The sequence below is a fragment of the Salmo salar genome, chromosome ssa28 (assembly GCF_905237065.1).
Source record: "Salmo salar chromosome ssa28, Ssal_v3.1, whole genome shotgun sequence".
NCBI classification, from domain to species: domain Eukaryota; kingdom Metazoa; phylum Chordata; class Actinopteri; order Salmoniformes; family Salmonidae; genus Salmo; species Salmo salar.
Genome location: NC_059469.1, coordinates 9,063,938 through 9,080,935, shown reverse-complemented (window position 1 = coordinate 9,080,935; position 16,998 = coordinate 9,063,938). Strand labels below are relative to the sequence as shown.

The 16,998-nt window shown below is 43.5% G+C and overlaps 1 protein-coding gene across 1 annotated transcript in view; it reads right to left on the bottom strand.

Moving 5' to 3' along the window:
* Positions 1–16,998, bottom strand: part of LOC106589191 (glutamate receptor ionotropic, NMDA 2C) — an 87,101-nt gene that overhangs the window by 51,243 nt on the left and 18,860 nt on the right. The window contains exons 4-7 of the mRNA XM_045710218.1: positions 6,550–6,615; positions 4,045–4,233; positions 3,210–3,550; positions 2,940–3,054 (exon numbers count right to left, since the gene is read on the bottom strand). Of these exons, the coding sequence (XP_045566174.1) occupies positions 2,940–3,054; positions 3,210–3,550; positions 4,045–4,233; positions 6,550–6,615 (711 nt within the window). The remainder of the gene's footprint in view (positions 1–2,939; positions 3,055–3,209; positions 3,551–4,044; positions 4,234–6,549; positions 6,616–16,998) is intronic.

Here is a 16,998-nt window from a genome sequence, read left to right as displayed (position 1 = left end):
TCTAACCCTAACCGTAATTGTCACCCTAACTCTAACCCCTAATCTTAAAATAGCCTTTGTCCTCATGTGGATGTGGGAAATGTCCCCACCAGGGAGAATGTCTCTTGTTTTACTATCCTTGTGGGGACTTTTGGGGATTTTAGGTCCCCGCACGGACAGAAGAACCAAACCACACACACAAATCTCCCAAGGGTAGCCAGAGGACTATAGTAGGACTATAGGAAAAGGCCAGAGAGTAATCCCCATCCTACTATTGAACAAATGTATTCCTGCCCTGCCACAGCAAGCCTACTGTATCAATGTCACTGCCTGGCATGTATGTATGTGTGTGTGTGTGTGTGTGTGTGTGTGTGTGTGTGTGTGTGTGTGTGTGTGTGTGTGTGTGTGTGTGTGTGTGTGTGTGTGTGTGTGTGTGTGTGTGTGTGTGTGTGTGTGTGTGTGTGCGCGCGCGCAGGGTAACAGATTACCTGCAATCCGTAACATGTAAGGGATTACAAAAAACGGTAACTGTAATCCATAGCGTTACCAGAAAAAATCTTGTAATAAGGTTACAGATACTTTTGGAAAAACTAGATGGTTACTTTGAGGATGACTTTTAAATTCAGAAAGGATGTTTGAGAGAAAAAAAATCGTTGACACTGTTTTCTCAGTGACATTCAAATCAGCATTGAAAAAAGGCACAAGTTTAAGCTTGTTCCACCTGAGTGAGTCTGACCACAAGTCAGAGACCACTATGATGACACACCAAATTAGTTTGATGGATCGCGGGAAAAGAGCAGGAATAGGCTTTTTTAGTCTACAGTCCAAGCTATGTCTTTGAATAGTACGACTGCTGTCGGCATCCAAAGATTATCCAATTTAAATAAGTGCTTGGAGGTAAGGATGACAGCAGTGGTGTAGTCCACGGCGATACAGATCACTTAATAGCGTTATCTACATAGCGCATTGATGTGAGTCACACTGTTGCCCTCTCATTTAGCTATTTGCACCTTACGGATTGTGGTTCTAAATGTGTATTTGAACCCAATAAAGATTGAATTCAAGAAGTTTAAGCTGCCTATCAATCATTGTTTTTGAAACCAGTGGACAGCCAGTGAAAAATGCACTCTTGCAACAGCTGCACAGTGCGGATCCCAGTCTATGGAATAAAAGTGGGGCTTTTATTGCTGAAACTCGCACACTTTTGATAGACTTAAAGGGGCAATCTGTTGCTACATCCATTTTTGGACTTAGAAATTATATATACTGTATATATCCATTGATTATTGAAGAATATAACTTACAAATGACTCATGAGCTTAGTTCAACTGTCACACCCCATGTGAACCCAAAATATAAGCTTGTTATTCTCCAATGTTTGTAAACATTGTAAATGTAAACAAACACTGTATAGCCTCATAACATGGCTAAAACAATACTTCTGATATCATGGATGGTCAGTTATTGCATCTATAGCTCTGACTATTAATTTGAGACAGAGCATCCCTCAGATTTGACCAAAACAGTGGCAGGGTGGCCATTTTGTAATTGTTTCATCTGTGAATTATCAAGATATCAAAGTGTCACCAACAAACAGTTTAAGAATAGGCCTATAGCAAATGCAGCATATGGCATTCATTTTTCACATGTAAATAGCACTTTTCAGTAGTGCTCAAAGCATGGCATTCCATGAGTGCAGCATTTATTTATTTATTTATTACATTTTTAGTCATTTAGCAGACGCTCTTATCCAGAGCGACTTACAGTAGTGAATGCATACATTTCATACATTTCCCCCCCCCACCCCTACTGGTCCCCCATGGGAATCGAGCCCACAACCCTGGCGTTGCAAACACCATGCTCTACCAACTGAGCCACACGGGACCATTTTTCAACTGGAATCAATGAGCCCGATCAGTCCTCCATGACAACTAAATCATAAACATCAGCTTAGGGATGGCTAATAAGTCCTTAGTGTTGGGGTTATGCTCAGGTTAAACAATTTGGCTAATCTATCTTTCCATATTTCCAAGTTCTATTCTTGAAGATCAAGGGGTATAACATTTATTGGAATGACTGGAATTCTGATGGAAGTGTTGGCTTTGAGGATGACCAGTGAAATATACCTGCTGGAGCGTGTGCTACGGGTGGGTGTAGCTATGGTGACCAGTGAGCTGAGATAAGGCGGGGCTTTCCCTAGCAAAGACTTATAGATGACCTGGAGCCAGTGGGTTTGGTGACGGATATGTAGTAAGGGCCAGCCAACGAGAGCATACAGGTCGCAGTGGTGGGTAGTATATGGGGCTTTGGTGATAAAACGGATGGCACAATGTCCAAAGAAGGGACAGATGTTTACAGAATGGTGTCGTCTGCGTAGAGGTGTATCAGAGAATCACCAGCAGCAAGAGCGACATCATTGATATATACAGAGAAAAGAGTCAACCCGAGAATTGAACCCTGTGTCACCCCATAGAGACTGCCAGAGGTACGAACAACAGGCCCTCCGATTTGACACACTGAACTAAAATGTAACATCCATACATGGCCAGCTATGTAAACTTTAACACTGATTTATCCTGCAATAGATGTGGTTCAATTGGTAACATACATTTTTGTCTTCTTCTAATGCCTCTTAAGGGGAAGTAATCTAAATGTAACTGAATGTAATCAGATTACGTTACTGAGTTTGTTAATCCAAAAGTTATGTTACTGATTACAATTCTGGACAGGTAACTAGTAACTGTAATAGATTACATTTAGAAAGTAACCTACCCAACCCTGTGTGCGAGTGTGCGTGTGTATACCCTTGGACACAGCTGTGCAACTGAATACACCACCAGGGGAGATACACCACTTGTAGATGTAACCAGATAAATAAGGTAGTGCTGTGTTGGTTGTTTCACGGTCCAGACACACACACACCCACTCACTCACACTCATACACGCATGTAATTCAGTACCTTGTCCCACAGTCTGTCTCTGTCCAGTGCGATAATGGCCATGGAGGGGTTGGTCAGGTAGCCATCACTGTTGAACGACAGGTCCTTACGCTCCCATGTCACGTTTAGCATGTGTCTGCAACACACACATACACACAGATTCAGTTTTCAGCACTCACACACACACACACACACACACACACACACACACACACACACACACCTGTTTAGTATGTGTCTACTTACAAAAACACACACTGGACGAGAGGGTGTGTGGCCTCACACACTCACCTGAACAGTGTGTTGTTGTTGATATGTGTAACTGGTGTGTTGCAGTCGCTGTGTCCCTCTGGAAGGAACCCTTGATGCCTTCTGAAACTATCCGCCCCTTTGGCCACTATGGCCACTCCCTCTCTGACACGTTGCCTCAGGCTCTTCCTCCAGTGGTCAGTGATGACGCCAATCAGTCCTACAGGGAAGCTGATAGGTGGAGGGCTCTCTGTGTTGCCCAACGCGAGGGAGGGGAGGATCCAGATGTACCCAGGTCCCAGTAGACCCACCTCCCCTGCTACCTGGAACAGGTACTGGGCCTCTTCATAGGAACAGTAGGCCAGGAGTACCTGGGAATCAATCTAGAGGGACAGATAGATATAACACTAAGTAATACCGAACATTAACCTCTAAACCTAACCGTAACCTTAACCCTAATTCTAGCTTCATGTCCACATCCCTGTTCAACCCTAACCCTAGTTTCAACCACAGCCCTAACCCTAGCTTCATGTCCACATCCAGGTTCAACCCTAACCCTGGCCTCAACCGTAACCTTAACCCTAATTCTAGCTTCATGTCCACATCCCGGTTCAACCGTTACCCTAGCTTCAACCCTAACTTCATGTCTACATCCAGGTTCAACCCTAATAACAGGCACGGGTCCTCTTCATAGGTACACCTGTATAGAGACATAACATACTTTAACTACTAACAAGCCCAAACCTTTTCTCTCTCTCTCTCTCTCTCTCTCTCTCTCTCTCTCTCTCTCTCTCTCTCTCTCTCTCTCTCTCTCTCTCTCTCGAAACCTCTCTCGAAATCTCTCTCTCTAAATAGTTAAAAAAATTATCTCTCCTACCTGCTGTAACATGCGTTTGGCTCGGACGTCACTGGTTCTGACAGACATCTCCAGAGACAGGATATCTTGTAGCCTCCACAGGAAGTAGGAAGTGTCCGTGTAGGATCGGACGTAGTCTACAAACGTCTCGTATCCCGGCCACATGCTGGTGATTATTACAAAGTCTCCCCAGTCATACTCCTCCATCAACTAGAATATAGACATGATAGAACATATTCCACTAATAAGAGTACATTTTGGCTAGTGTAATTTGGTCCAAAATAACTTTTTATTTCACCTAATTAACATTGTCATAAATAGCACATGTTCAAATTAATTTGAAAAAAAACACGTTTTTCTATCTCAAGAAGTTAAATAAAATAAATATTTTAGTATTTTGTATTTGTTTTTATTATGGATCCCCACTCTTCCTGGGGTCCAGCAAAATTAAGGCAGTTTATACAATTTTACAAACATTACAATACACTCAAAGACCGTGTGCTCTCAGGCCCCTAGTCCACCACTACCACATATATACAGTACAAAATCCATGTGTACGTGTGTGTATAGTGCGTATGCTATTGTGTGTGTGTGTGCATGCATGTGTCTGTGACTATGTTTGTGTTGCTTCACAGTCCCCGCTGTTCCATAAGGTGTTTTTCTATCTGTTTTTTAAATCTAATTTTACTGCTTGCATGAGTTACTTGATGTGGAATAGAGTTCCATGTAATCATGGCTCTATTTAGTACTGTGCGCCTTCCATAGTCTGTTCTGGACTTAGGGACTGTGAAGAGACCTCTTGTGGCATGTCTTGTGGGGTATGCATGGGTGTAGTTCAAACAGACAGCTCGGTGCATTCAGCAGGTAGTCCGTCTCTCCTCTACTTTGAGCCAGTAGAGATTGACATGCATATTATTAATATTAGCTCTCTGTGTACATCCAAGGGCCAGCCGTGCTGACAGTGCTGTTGTATCAATATGTTTTGACCATGGCAGTTTACAATCCAGGGTAACTCCAAGCAGTTTAGTCACCTCAATTTGCTCAATTTCCACATTATTTATTACAAGATTTAGTTGAGGTTTAGGGTTTAGTGAATGATTTGTCCCAAATACAATGCTTTTAGTTTTAGAAATATTTAGGACTAACTTATTCCTTGCCACCCACTCTGAAACTAACTGCAACTCTTTGTTAAGTGTTCCAGTCATTTCAGTCGCTGTAGTAGCTGACATGTGTAGTGTTGAGTCATCCGCATACATAGACACTCTGGATTTCCTCAAAGCCAGTGGCAATTCAATAGTAAAGATTGAAAAAAGTAAAGTGCCAAGACAGCTGCCTTGGGGAATTCCTGATTCTACCTGGATTATGTTGGAAAGGCTACCATTAAAGAACACCCTCTGTGTTCTGTTAAACAGGTAACTCTTTATCCACAATATAGCAGGGGGTGTAAAGCCATAACATATAAGTTGTGTCAGCAGCAGACTATGATCGATAATGTCAAAAGCAAGTGCCAATGAAGTGCAAAATAAAGTAACAGGGTTGACCGTGACAGGGTTGATGTTTTGATCTTAAATCAGCGATAAATCCCCTTGTGACAGGGGGAATAGAAGCTTGTTGTGTGCACCAGGGAGGGGAAATTGAATGCAAGCTTCACAAAAAAATAAAATTGTTCAAACATCTCTAGCCTATCTATGTATGGGTAACAGAGTTGACGTGTTGTGCTGGATGCACTCAGTTTTCCACCACAAAACACCAGAAAAAGGCCAAAAAGAGTAGAACAAGCTCACCTGCTTTCACTCTATGATTTTACATGTACAATGTTTCTTTTGAAAAAATAATTTAAAAAGGAGTAGTTTCACCATATTGAAACGAGAGTTCAGTTCACATAAAAGATTTGACCTTGAAATGAGGGACAGATGTTAATTGATCACTAATAACATAAATACATAATAATCTTCAGAAATAACTTGGTCAAAGCTTTAAAATGAAAACTTGGATAAGTGGGTTGAAATCTTAATATAATTCGAAAAAACATGACAAGGAACATGTCAAAATGCTGAATTGTGGCACTTTAGCGCAGGGTTTCTCAAACTCGGTCCTGGGGCCCAGCCTGGTTGCACATATGTTTTTTTTGTCCTAGCACTACACATCTGATTCAAATAATCCAAGCTTGATGATGAGTTGATTATTTGAATCAGCTGTGTAGTGCTAGGGCAAAAACCAAAACGTGCGCCCAGGGGGGCCCTAGGACCAAGTATGGGAAACCATGCTTTAGCAAGTCTTTATTCATACTAATAATCTGAAGGGGACTTAATTTAATATAACAGGCTTTTAAAATGCAATATTGGTGCACAATTTCTACTTAAAATATCAAAGGAATGCAAAAAGTACTTGTGGAACGACCCATAAATGTAAAATCATATATTGACATTACATTTCAGACCACAGCTTTCCTGAATACTAAATTCTGAATGGCTGAAAAGGGGCTTTATAAGTGAACATGAACTTTAGATTATTCTATTCCTGTACCTTGAACATGCAGACGATCTGCTGCTCCAGGGAGGCACCCATCTGGAGAAATGTGGAACCCTCAGCCTAAAGGGGGGAGGAGTGGGGTGAGAAGGAGAGGGAGGGGGGAATGAGAATATGTTAGCTCTATCCAATAATACTGTACACTATTCAGGTGAGCACACTCACAAACACTTGCAAACTCTCAAGTAGACATTTTCCACACCCAGAGGAGGTAAATAACATGTGGTCAATCCTATCGCTGTTATAACACCTAAACACACCTACACACCTATAGACACACACAAACATAAACGACGGGCTGTGAGTGTCAATTCTATCCCTAAAGTCACGCTATGAACACTGATATACAGTGCATTCGGAAAGTATTCAGACATTTTTCTTAAAAAATGTATTAAATACACCAATTTCTTTCCTCATCAATCTACACACAATCCTCCATAATGAGAAAGCGAAAAAACAGAAATACCTTATTTACATAAGTATTCAGACCCTTTGCTATGATACTCGAAGTTCAGCTCAGGTACATCCTGCTTCCATTGATCATCCTTGAGATGTTTCTACAACTTGATTGGAGTCCACCTGTGGTCAATTCAATTGATTGGACATGATTTGGAAAGGCACACACCTGTCTACATAAGGTCCCATAGTTGACAGTGCATGTCAGAGCAAAAAACAAACCATGAGGTCGAAGGAATTGTCCATAGAGCTCTGAGACAGGATTGTGTCGAGGCACAGATCTGAGGAAGTGTACCAAAAAATGTCTGCAGCATTGAAGGTCCCCAAGAACACAGTGGCCTCCATCATTCTTAAATGGAAGAGGTTTGGAACCACCAAGACTCTTCCTAGAGCTGGCCGCCCGGCCAAACTGAGCAATCGGGAGAGAAGGGCCTTGGTCAGGGAGGTGACCAAGAACCCGATGGTCACTCTGACAGAGCACCAGAGTTCCTCTGTGGAGATGGGAGAACCTTCCAGAAGGACAACTATCTCTGCAGCACTCCCACAATCAGGCCTTTATGGTAGAGTGGCCAGACGGAAGCCCCTCCTCAGTAAAAGGCACATGACAGCCCGCTTGGAGTTTGCCAAAAGGCACCTACTGTAAAGGACTCTCAAACAATGAGAAACAAGATTCTCTCTTTTACTGATTGCCAAGCGTCACATCTGGAGTAAACCTTGCACCATCTCTACGGAGAAGCATGGTGGTGGCAGCATCATGCTTTTGGGGTGTTTTTCAGTGGCAGAGACTGGGAGACTAGTCAGGACAGGGTAAAAGATGAATGGAGCAAAGTACAGAGAGATCCTTGACGAAAATCTGCTCCTGAGCGCTCAGGACCTCAGACTGGGGCGAAGGTTCAACTTTCAACAGGACAACGACCCTAAGCACACAGCCAAGACAACGCAGGAGTGGCTTCGGGACAAGTCTCTCAATGTCCTTGATTGGCCCAGCCAGAGCCCGACTTAAACCCGTGCGAACATCTCTGGAGAGACCTGAAAATAGCTGTGCAGCGACGCTCCCCATCCAATCTGAGTGAGCTTGGAGGATCTGCAGAGAAGAATGTGAGAAACTCCCCAAATACAGCTGTGCCAAGCTTGTAGCGTCATACCCAAGAAGACTTGAATCTGTAATCGCTGCAAATGGTGCTTCAACAAAGTAAAGGGTCTGAATTTTATTTTTAATTTTTTACAATTTCTACATACCTGTTTTTGCTTTGTCATTATGTGGTACTGTAATTTATGTAGCTTGATGAGGGGGGGAAATTATTTAATCAGTTTTAGAAAAAGGTGGTAGCGTAACACAATATGGAAAAAGTCAAGGGGTCTGAATACTTTCCGAATGCACTATTTGTGAAACCGTTAATTAAACATTACCTTCTCAGCAGGCATTCTGTATACAGTCTACGACTGTGAGCAGACTATATAAGCTGTCATAAAGCCTACACAACAATCCGATGAAAATGACATAGTACCTGATGTAATAACACACTTTGAAAAGGCAAAACGTAGGATTCCAACAGGCCCCTCAGGCGCGACGTCCGCTGAAGGCCCATTCTGCTAACCGGCCTGATAGCTATCTAGAGCTACTTGGAACCCAACTAATTCCACGACTGGTCTATCGACGTCACCGCACGAAGAGGCAAAAACAGACTTACCCCCATCGCAACGTCCCCCAAAGGCTAACTTGCTAGACCCAGTCTGCTAACAGCTAGCTTGCCTGCCCCGGTCTGCTAACTGCTAGCCCCGGTCTGCCATCTGCTTGCTTGCTAACCCGGTCTGCTAACTGCTAGCTTGCCAGCCCCGGTCTGCTAATTGCTAGCTTGTTTAGCCCCGGCCTACTAACTGTTAGTTTGTTAGCATCGGCCTGCTAACTGTCTGAATCGCCGTGTCCCCAGTCAGCCCAACCAATCACTGGACCCATATGTTCACTTGGCTACGCATGCCTCTCTCTAATATCAATATGCCTCGTCCATTACTGTCCTGGTTAGTGATTACTGTCTAATTTCACTGTAGAGCCTCTAGCCCTGTTCAATATGCCTTAACCAATCATGTTGTTCCACCTCCTACATATGCGATGACATCACCTGGTTTAAATGTCTCTAGAGACTATATCTCTCTCATCATTACTCAAAGCCTAGGTTTACCTCCAATGTACTCACATCCTACCTTACCTTTGTCTGTACACTATGCCTTGAATCTATGCTATCGTGCCCAGAAACCTGCTCCTTTTACTCTCTGTTCCAAACGTGCTAGACGGCCAGTTTGTATGGCCAGTTCGTATAGGTCCTGCAGTGCCTAGCTCCACTCCCACTCCCCAGGCGCTCTCATTTGTTAACTTCTGTAACCGTAAAAGCCTTGGTTTCATGCGCGTTGACATTAGAAGCCTACTCCCTAAGTTTGTTTTACTCACTGCTTTAGCACACTCTGCCAACCCGGATGTCTTAGCCGTGTCTGAATCCTGGCTTAGGAAAACCACCAAAAACTCTGAAATCTCCATCGCTAACAATAACATTGTCCGCCAAGATAGAACTGCCAAAGGGGGCGGTGTTGCAATCTACTGCGAAGATAGTAATACAAAACTCTGCAGGCTATCCAAGTCTGTACCCAAACAATTCAAGCTTGTACTTCTAAAAATTCACCTTTCCAGAAACAAGTCTCTCACTGTTGCCGCTTGCTATAGACCTCCCTCTGCCCCCAGCTGTGCTCTCGATACCATATGTGAATTGATTGCCCCCCATCTATCTTCTGAGCTCGTGCTACTAGGTGACCTAAACTGGGACATGCTTAACAACCCGGCCATCCTACAATCTAAGCTTGATGCCCTCAATCTCACACAAATGATCAATGAACCTACCAGGTACAACCCCAAATCCGTAAACACGGGCACCCTCATAGATGTCATCTTAACTAACTCGCCCTCCAATATACACCTCTGCTGTTTTCAATCAAGATCTCAAACGATCACTGCCTCATTGCCTGCATCCGTAATGGGTCTGCGACCAAACGACCACCCCTTATCACTGTCAAATGCTCCCTAAAACACTTCTGCGGTCTTTCTAATCGACCTGGCCGGGGTATCCTGGAATGACATTGACCTCATCCCATCAGTAGATGATGCCTGGCTATTCTTTAAACGTGCTTTCCTCGCCATCTTAAATAAGCATGCCCCACTCAAAAAATGTAAAACTAGGAATAGATATAGTCCTTGGTTCACTCCAGACCTGTCTGCCCTTGACCAGCACAAAAACATCCTGTGGCGTTCTGTATTAGCATCGAATAGCCCCCGTGATATGCAACTTTCCAGGGAAGTTAGGAACAAATATACACAGGCAGTTAGAAAAGCTATCTTTTTCAAACAGAAATTTGCATCCTGTAGTACTAACTCAAAAGTTCTGGGACTGTAAATTCCAGGGAGAATAAGAGCACCTCCTCCCAGCTGCCCACTGCTCTGAGGCTAGGAAACACTGTTACCACTGATAAATCCACTATAATTGAGAATTTCAAGAAGCATTTCTCTACAGCTGGCTCTTCTTTCCACCTGGCTACCCCTACCCCGGTCAACTGCCTGGCACCCTCCACAGCAACCCGCCAAAGCCCCCACCATTTCTCCTTCACCCAAATCCAGATAGCTGATGTTCAGAAAGAGCTACAAATCAGCCGGGCTAGACAATCTGGACCCTCTCTTTCTAAAATTATCTGCCGAAATTGTTGCAACCCCTATTACTAGCCTATTCAACCTCTCTTTCGTATCGTCTGAGATTCCCAAAGATTGAAAGCTGCCGCGGTCATTCCCCCTCTTCAAAGGGGGTGACACTCTAGACCCAAACTGCTACAGACCTATATCTATCCTACCCTGTCTTTCTAAGGTCTTCAAAAGCCAAGTTAACAAACAGATTACCGTACCTTCTCCGCTATGCAATCTGGTTTCAGAGCTGGTCATGGGTGCACCTCAGCACCGCTCAAGGTCCTAAATGACATCATAACCGCCATCGATAAGAGACATTACTGTGCAGCCGTATTCAACCTGGCCAAGGCTTTCGACACTGTCAATCACCACATTCTTATTGGCAGACTCGACAGCCTTGGTTTCTCAAATGATTGCCTCGCCTGGTTTACCAACTACTTCTCTGATAGAGTTCAGTGTGTCAAATCGGAGGGCCTGTTGTCCGGACCTCTGGCAGTCTCTATTGGTGTGCCACAGGGTTCAATTCTCGGGCCGACTTTCTTCTCTGTATACATCAATGATGTTTCTCTTGCTGCTGGTGATTCTCTGATCCACCTCTTTGCAGACGACACCATTCTGTATACTTCTGGCCCCTCTTTGGACACTGTGTTAACTAACTTCCAGACGAGCTTCAATGCCACACAACTCTCCTTCCGTGGCCTCCAACTGCTCTTAAACGCAGGTAAAACTAAATGCATGCTATTCAATCGATCACTGCCCGCATCTGCTTGCCCGTTCAGCATCACTACTCTGGACTCTGAATACGTGGACAACTACAAATACCTGGGTGTCAGGTTAGAGTGTAAACTCTCCTTCCAGACTCACATTAAGCATCTCCAATCCAAAATTAAATTTAGAAGGCTTCCTATATCGCAACAAAGCATCCTTCACTCATGCTCAAACACACCCTCGTAAAACTGACCATCCTACCGATCCTCGACTTCGGTGATGTCATCTATAAAATAGCCTCCAACACTCTACTCAACAAACTGGATGCAGTCTATCACAGTGCCATCCGTTTTGTCACCAAAGCCACATACACTACCCACATTTGCGACCTGTGCACTCTCGTTGGTTGGCCCTCGCTTCATACTCGTCGCCAAACCCACTGGCTACAGGTTATCTACAAGTTTCTGCTAGGTAAAGCCCCACCTTATTTCAGCTCACTGGTCACCATAGCAGCACCCACTCGTAGAATGCGCTCCAGCAGGTACATCTCACTGGTCACCCCCAAAGCCAATTCCTCCTTTGGCCGCCTTTCCTTCCAGTTCTCTGCTGCCAATGACTGGAACGAACTGCAAAAATCTCTGAAGCTGGAGACTCATATCTCCCTCACTAGCTTTAAGCACCAGCTGTCAGAGCAGCTCACAGATCCCTGCACCTGTGCATAGCCCATCTGTAAACAGCCCACCTACCTCATCCCCATACTGTATTTATTTATGTATCTTGCTCCTTTGTACCCCAGTATCTCTACTTGCACATTCATCTTCTGCACATCTACCTTTCCAGTGTTTAATTGCTATATTGTAATTACTTCGCCACCATGGCCTATTTATTGCCTTAACTTACCTCATTTGCACTCACTGTGTATAGACTTTTTGTTTTCTTTTGTTCTACTGTATTATTGACTGTATGTTTTGTTTATTCCATGTGTAACTCTGTGTAGTATGTGTCGAACTGTGTCGAACAAATCATTAAAATCCAGATGGAAAGTATTTACACAAGAAGCAATCTAATATCACACAGTCAAACTCTCAGTCATTTAGTAAGTTCACCATTCTGCCATTCTTGGCCAGGTTGCAGTTGCAAATGAGAACTTGTTCTCAACTAGCCTACCTGGTTAAATAAAGGTGAAATAAATAAATAAAAATTGAAACTAGTTAGGTGGAGTTTGCCTTGTCTCCCTGCAGTCTTGAACTGTAAAGCTGCAAAAACGGTTCATGTGACTCATGAGGTTTCTTTGTGCACTACTAAGAGCAATTGCGAAATCTGCAAATTATGAGCAAATTTTTGGTTTTATTGAAAGAATACAGACGAGTTTGCTATTTTTATCAAAAGTACTAAAGTTTTTTAGTCAGGAAATGTGTACCTTTCTACCTAAAGTGGTTGCAATTATTTTATAAGCTACCTGTATTTTGTGAAACACAAAAATGAAAATTTAGAAGGTGTGTGTGTGTGTGTGTGTGTGTGTGTGTGTGTGTGTGTGTGTGTGTGTGTGTGTGTGTGTGTGTGTGTGTGTGTGTGTGTGTGTGTCAGCCATCTAAACATGCCTAACTGCACTCTGCATTCATTGTGAGAAACAGTTCCCGAAACAGTCCAAGCAGTGTGTTGCCAAAAAAATAACCAGGTGCTGGAGCGGCGACAGGATGCAACTGTGGTTTACAGGGATCCTTCATCCCACCTGCCCAAGCATAATCTTCCAGACAACATTGCCACAGAGGAGAGACCTGAGAAAGAGGACCTGGTTAGATCAGAAGACATCACTCCAGGATTTGTTCTTTATATGTGTCACAATGGGTGGATTGAGGAAGCAGGAGAGGTGGAGTCAGGCGCAGGAGACAGATGATTCCGGGAATAAAACTTTTAATAAATATTCGCACGGAAAATACAAGCACGGTGTGCAAGGTGTGCAAAATCGAAGGCACCACCCTCTACGAAAGAAAACTAGGGACGCAGCCCAACAATAATTCCCTTTGAAAAACACAGACCCTCACAAGCAACATCAGCCCAGACAATAAACAATCCCGCACAACCCACAAACCTAACTAGCTAGCCTAAATACCCCTCCCCACTAACAACTAATACAACACAGGTGCGTAACTAACCTAGACCTAATTAACAGAACGTGAAACAGAGATCAGTGGCAGCTAGTAGGCCGGCGACGCCGAGCACCGCCCGGCCGAGGAGGGGCGCCACCTTCCGTAGGTGTCGTGACGATATGCAACCAAACGTCTTCCCTTTTCTTTGTTGAGGGGGCACAAAAAATGCCTGAATGTTTTATATTACATTTTTGTGTCAGAAAATATACTGAACAAAAATATAAATGCAACATGTAAAGCGTTGGTCCCATGTTTCAAGTTCCCAGAAATTTTCCACGGACACAGAAAGCTTATTTCTCTCAAATTGTGTGCACAAATTTGTTTACATCCTTGTTAGTGGGCATTTCTCCTTTGCCAAGATAATCCATCCACCTGACAGGTGTGTTATATCAAGAATCTGATTAAACAGTCTGATCATAACAAAATAAAAGGTCACTCTAAAATGTGAAGTTGTGTCAAAACACAATGCCATAGATGTCTGAAGTTTAGTGTGTGATTGGCATGCTGACTGCAGGAATGTCCACCAGAGCTGTTGCCAGATAATATAAATTTAATTTCTCTACCATAAGCAGCCTATAATGTCATTGAAGAGAATTTGGCAGTATGCCCTACCGGCCTCACAACTGCAGACCACGTGTAACAACGCCAGCCCAGGACCTCCACATCCGGCTTCTTCACCTGCGAGATCGTCTTAGACCAGCCACCCGGACAGCTGATGAAACTGTGGCTTTGCACACTGTAAAACAACGTGTTCCAGTTTCCGCCAATATCCAGCAACTTCGCACAGCCATTGAAGAGGAGTGGGATAACATTCCACAGGCCACAGTCAACAGCCTGATCAACTCTATGAGAAGGAGATGTGTCTTGCTGCATGAGGAAAATGGTGGTCACACCAGATACTGACTGGTTTTCTGATCCACGCCCCCATCTTTTTTTAAGGTGTCTGTGACCAACAGATGCATATCTGTATTCCCAGTCATGTGAAATCCATAGATTAGGGCCTAAGGAATTGATATCAGTTGACTGATTCCTTTTCTGAACTGTAAATCAGTAAAATCTTTGAAATTGTTGCATGTTGCATTTATATTTTTGTTCAATGTATATTATAAAAATGACAATACAATTCCTGCTTTATTGGTCCATTTGCATGAATATTCTTTATTTTTGCGGTCACATTCCTAACATGATACACAACAGACACATCACAGTTGTGACACTTCCACTTCCTGAAAACCAGTGTAGACCCCTTAATGTGATTGATATTTGGCTCAGATGGCATTTACCACGCAGGCTGCGAAAGGGATCTGGACCCCTGGACCCAATGTCTCACCGGGAGGACCCACTCCAAAATGATGTGATATGAGATTAGTCTCAACTGTCTGGAATGACAATAGATCAAAGGGATTTCAGAATCTGGAGCAGCAGTCATGTACTCATAGCATTACATTTTTGGGGACAATATGGAAACAGGTTTTCATTTTCTGTTCTTAGATTTTGCGGTTATTTCAAGTTCAGTGTGTAGGCCTATATTTCCTATATCCTACTCAAATAAAAGATGCTAAAAACATTGTGATCATGTGAAAACCTATCTGGACAGTGTTTGAGATCATGTAGAAACATAAACCCACAACAGTCAAGCTCAGAAGTTTATGATGAGCGATCATTCAGTTAAGTAAAGTTTAGCTACTTACTCATTGGATATCTGTCATTTTGGTCCATCTGGAGCGGGGTTGCATCTCCAATTTATTTTTGGGATATGGAAGAGGAAGAAAAAATCCAGGACACCAGAGTTGATGTGGGCAGCAAAATCCCTGTTGTTGTGAAAGCTAACAAATTGTTTCTCAACATTAATAATCACATTCTCCATAGCGTAAGCGTTCTTCGTGAGTCTGCATTGGCGCACAATTACTCTACCGATCTGCGTTCATCTTGGGGATGAGCTGGGGCTGTGGTTCTGCTGCTTCTCCGGCCTCGGTGGCTAGAGAGGTGGCGGCCATCTGAAACGCAGTTTGCCTCAATTCTTTGTCAGAATACTCAGGCTCAAATAAATACGGTTCGACGCCACCATCGGCACCACTCTAGTAGTTTTCTTCATCACTCGCAAATATTTAATCGTCAGACATGCTTCAGGTTGTTGTTTACTTTCGTATAACTAATCTGTAATGCTAGGCTTTGTGATTGTGAATAATCAAATCAAACTTTATCTGCCATATGCGCCGCATACAACAAGTGTAGACTTACCGTGAAATGCTTACTTACAAGTCCTTAACCAACAGTGCAGTTCAAGAGCAAGAAAATATTTACCAAGTAGGCTAAAATAAAAAGTAATAATAAAAAGTAACACAATAAGAATAATAATAACGAGGCTATATACAGGGGGCAACGGTAACGAGTCAGTGTGCAGGGGTACAGGCTAGTTGAGGTAATCCGTACATTTAGGTGGGGGCTAAGTGACTATGCATAGCTAACAAACAAACAGTGAGTAGCATCAGTGTAGAAGGGGGGGGGGCCATGTAAATTGTCCGGTGGCGATTTTTTTGAATTGTTCAGCAGTCTAATGGTAGAAGCTGTTGAGGAGCCTTTTGATCTTAGACGTTGCGCTCCGGTACTGCTTGCCGTGCGGTAGCAGAGAAAACAGTCTATAACTTGGGTGACTGGAGTCTCTGACAATTTTATGGGCTTTCCTCGGTGATGCAACCGGTCAGGATGCTCTCGATGGTGCAGCTGTAGAACCTTTTGAGGATCTGGGGACCCATGCCAAATCTTTTCAGTCTCTAGAGGGGGAAAAGGTTTTGTCGTGCCCGCTTCACGACTGTCTTGGTATGTTTGGACCATGATAGTTCATTGGTGATGTGGACACCAAGGAACTTGAAACTCTCGACCCACTCCACTACAGCCCCATTGATGTTAATGGGGGCCTGTTCGGCCCACCTTTTCCTGTTGTCCACAATCAGCTCCTTTGTCTTGCTCACATTGAGGGAGAGGTTGTTGTCCTGGCACCACACTGCCAGTTCTCTGACCTCCTCCCTATAGGTCGTCTAATCGTTGTTGGTGATCAGGCCTACCACTGGTGTCATTAGCAAACTTAATGAAGGTGTTGGAGTCATGTTTGGCCATGCCGTCGTGGGTGAACAGGGAATACAGCAGGGGACTAAGTGCATACCCCTGTGGGGCCCCAGTGTTAAAACTTCTTGGTGACAGGGGGCAGTATTCGGAAATTCAGATGAATAACATGCCCAAATTAAACTGCCTGCTACTCGGGCCCAGAAGGTAGGATATGCATATTATTAGTAGATTTGCATAGAAAACACTCTGAAGTTTCTAAAACTGTTTGAATGATGTCTGTGAGTATAACAGAACTCATATGGCAACCTGAGAAAAAATCCAACCAGGAAGTGGTTTGTAGTTTTC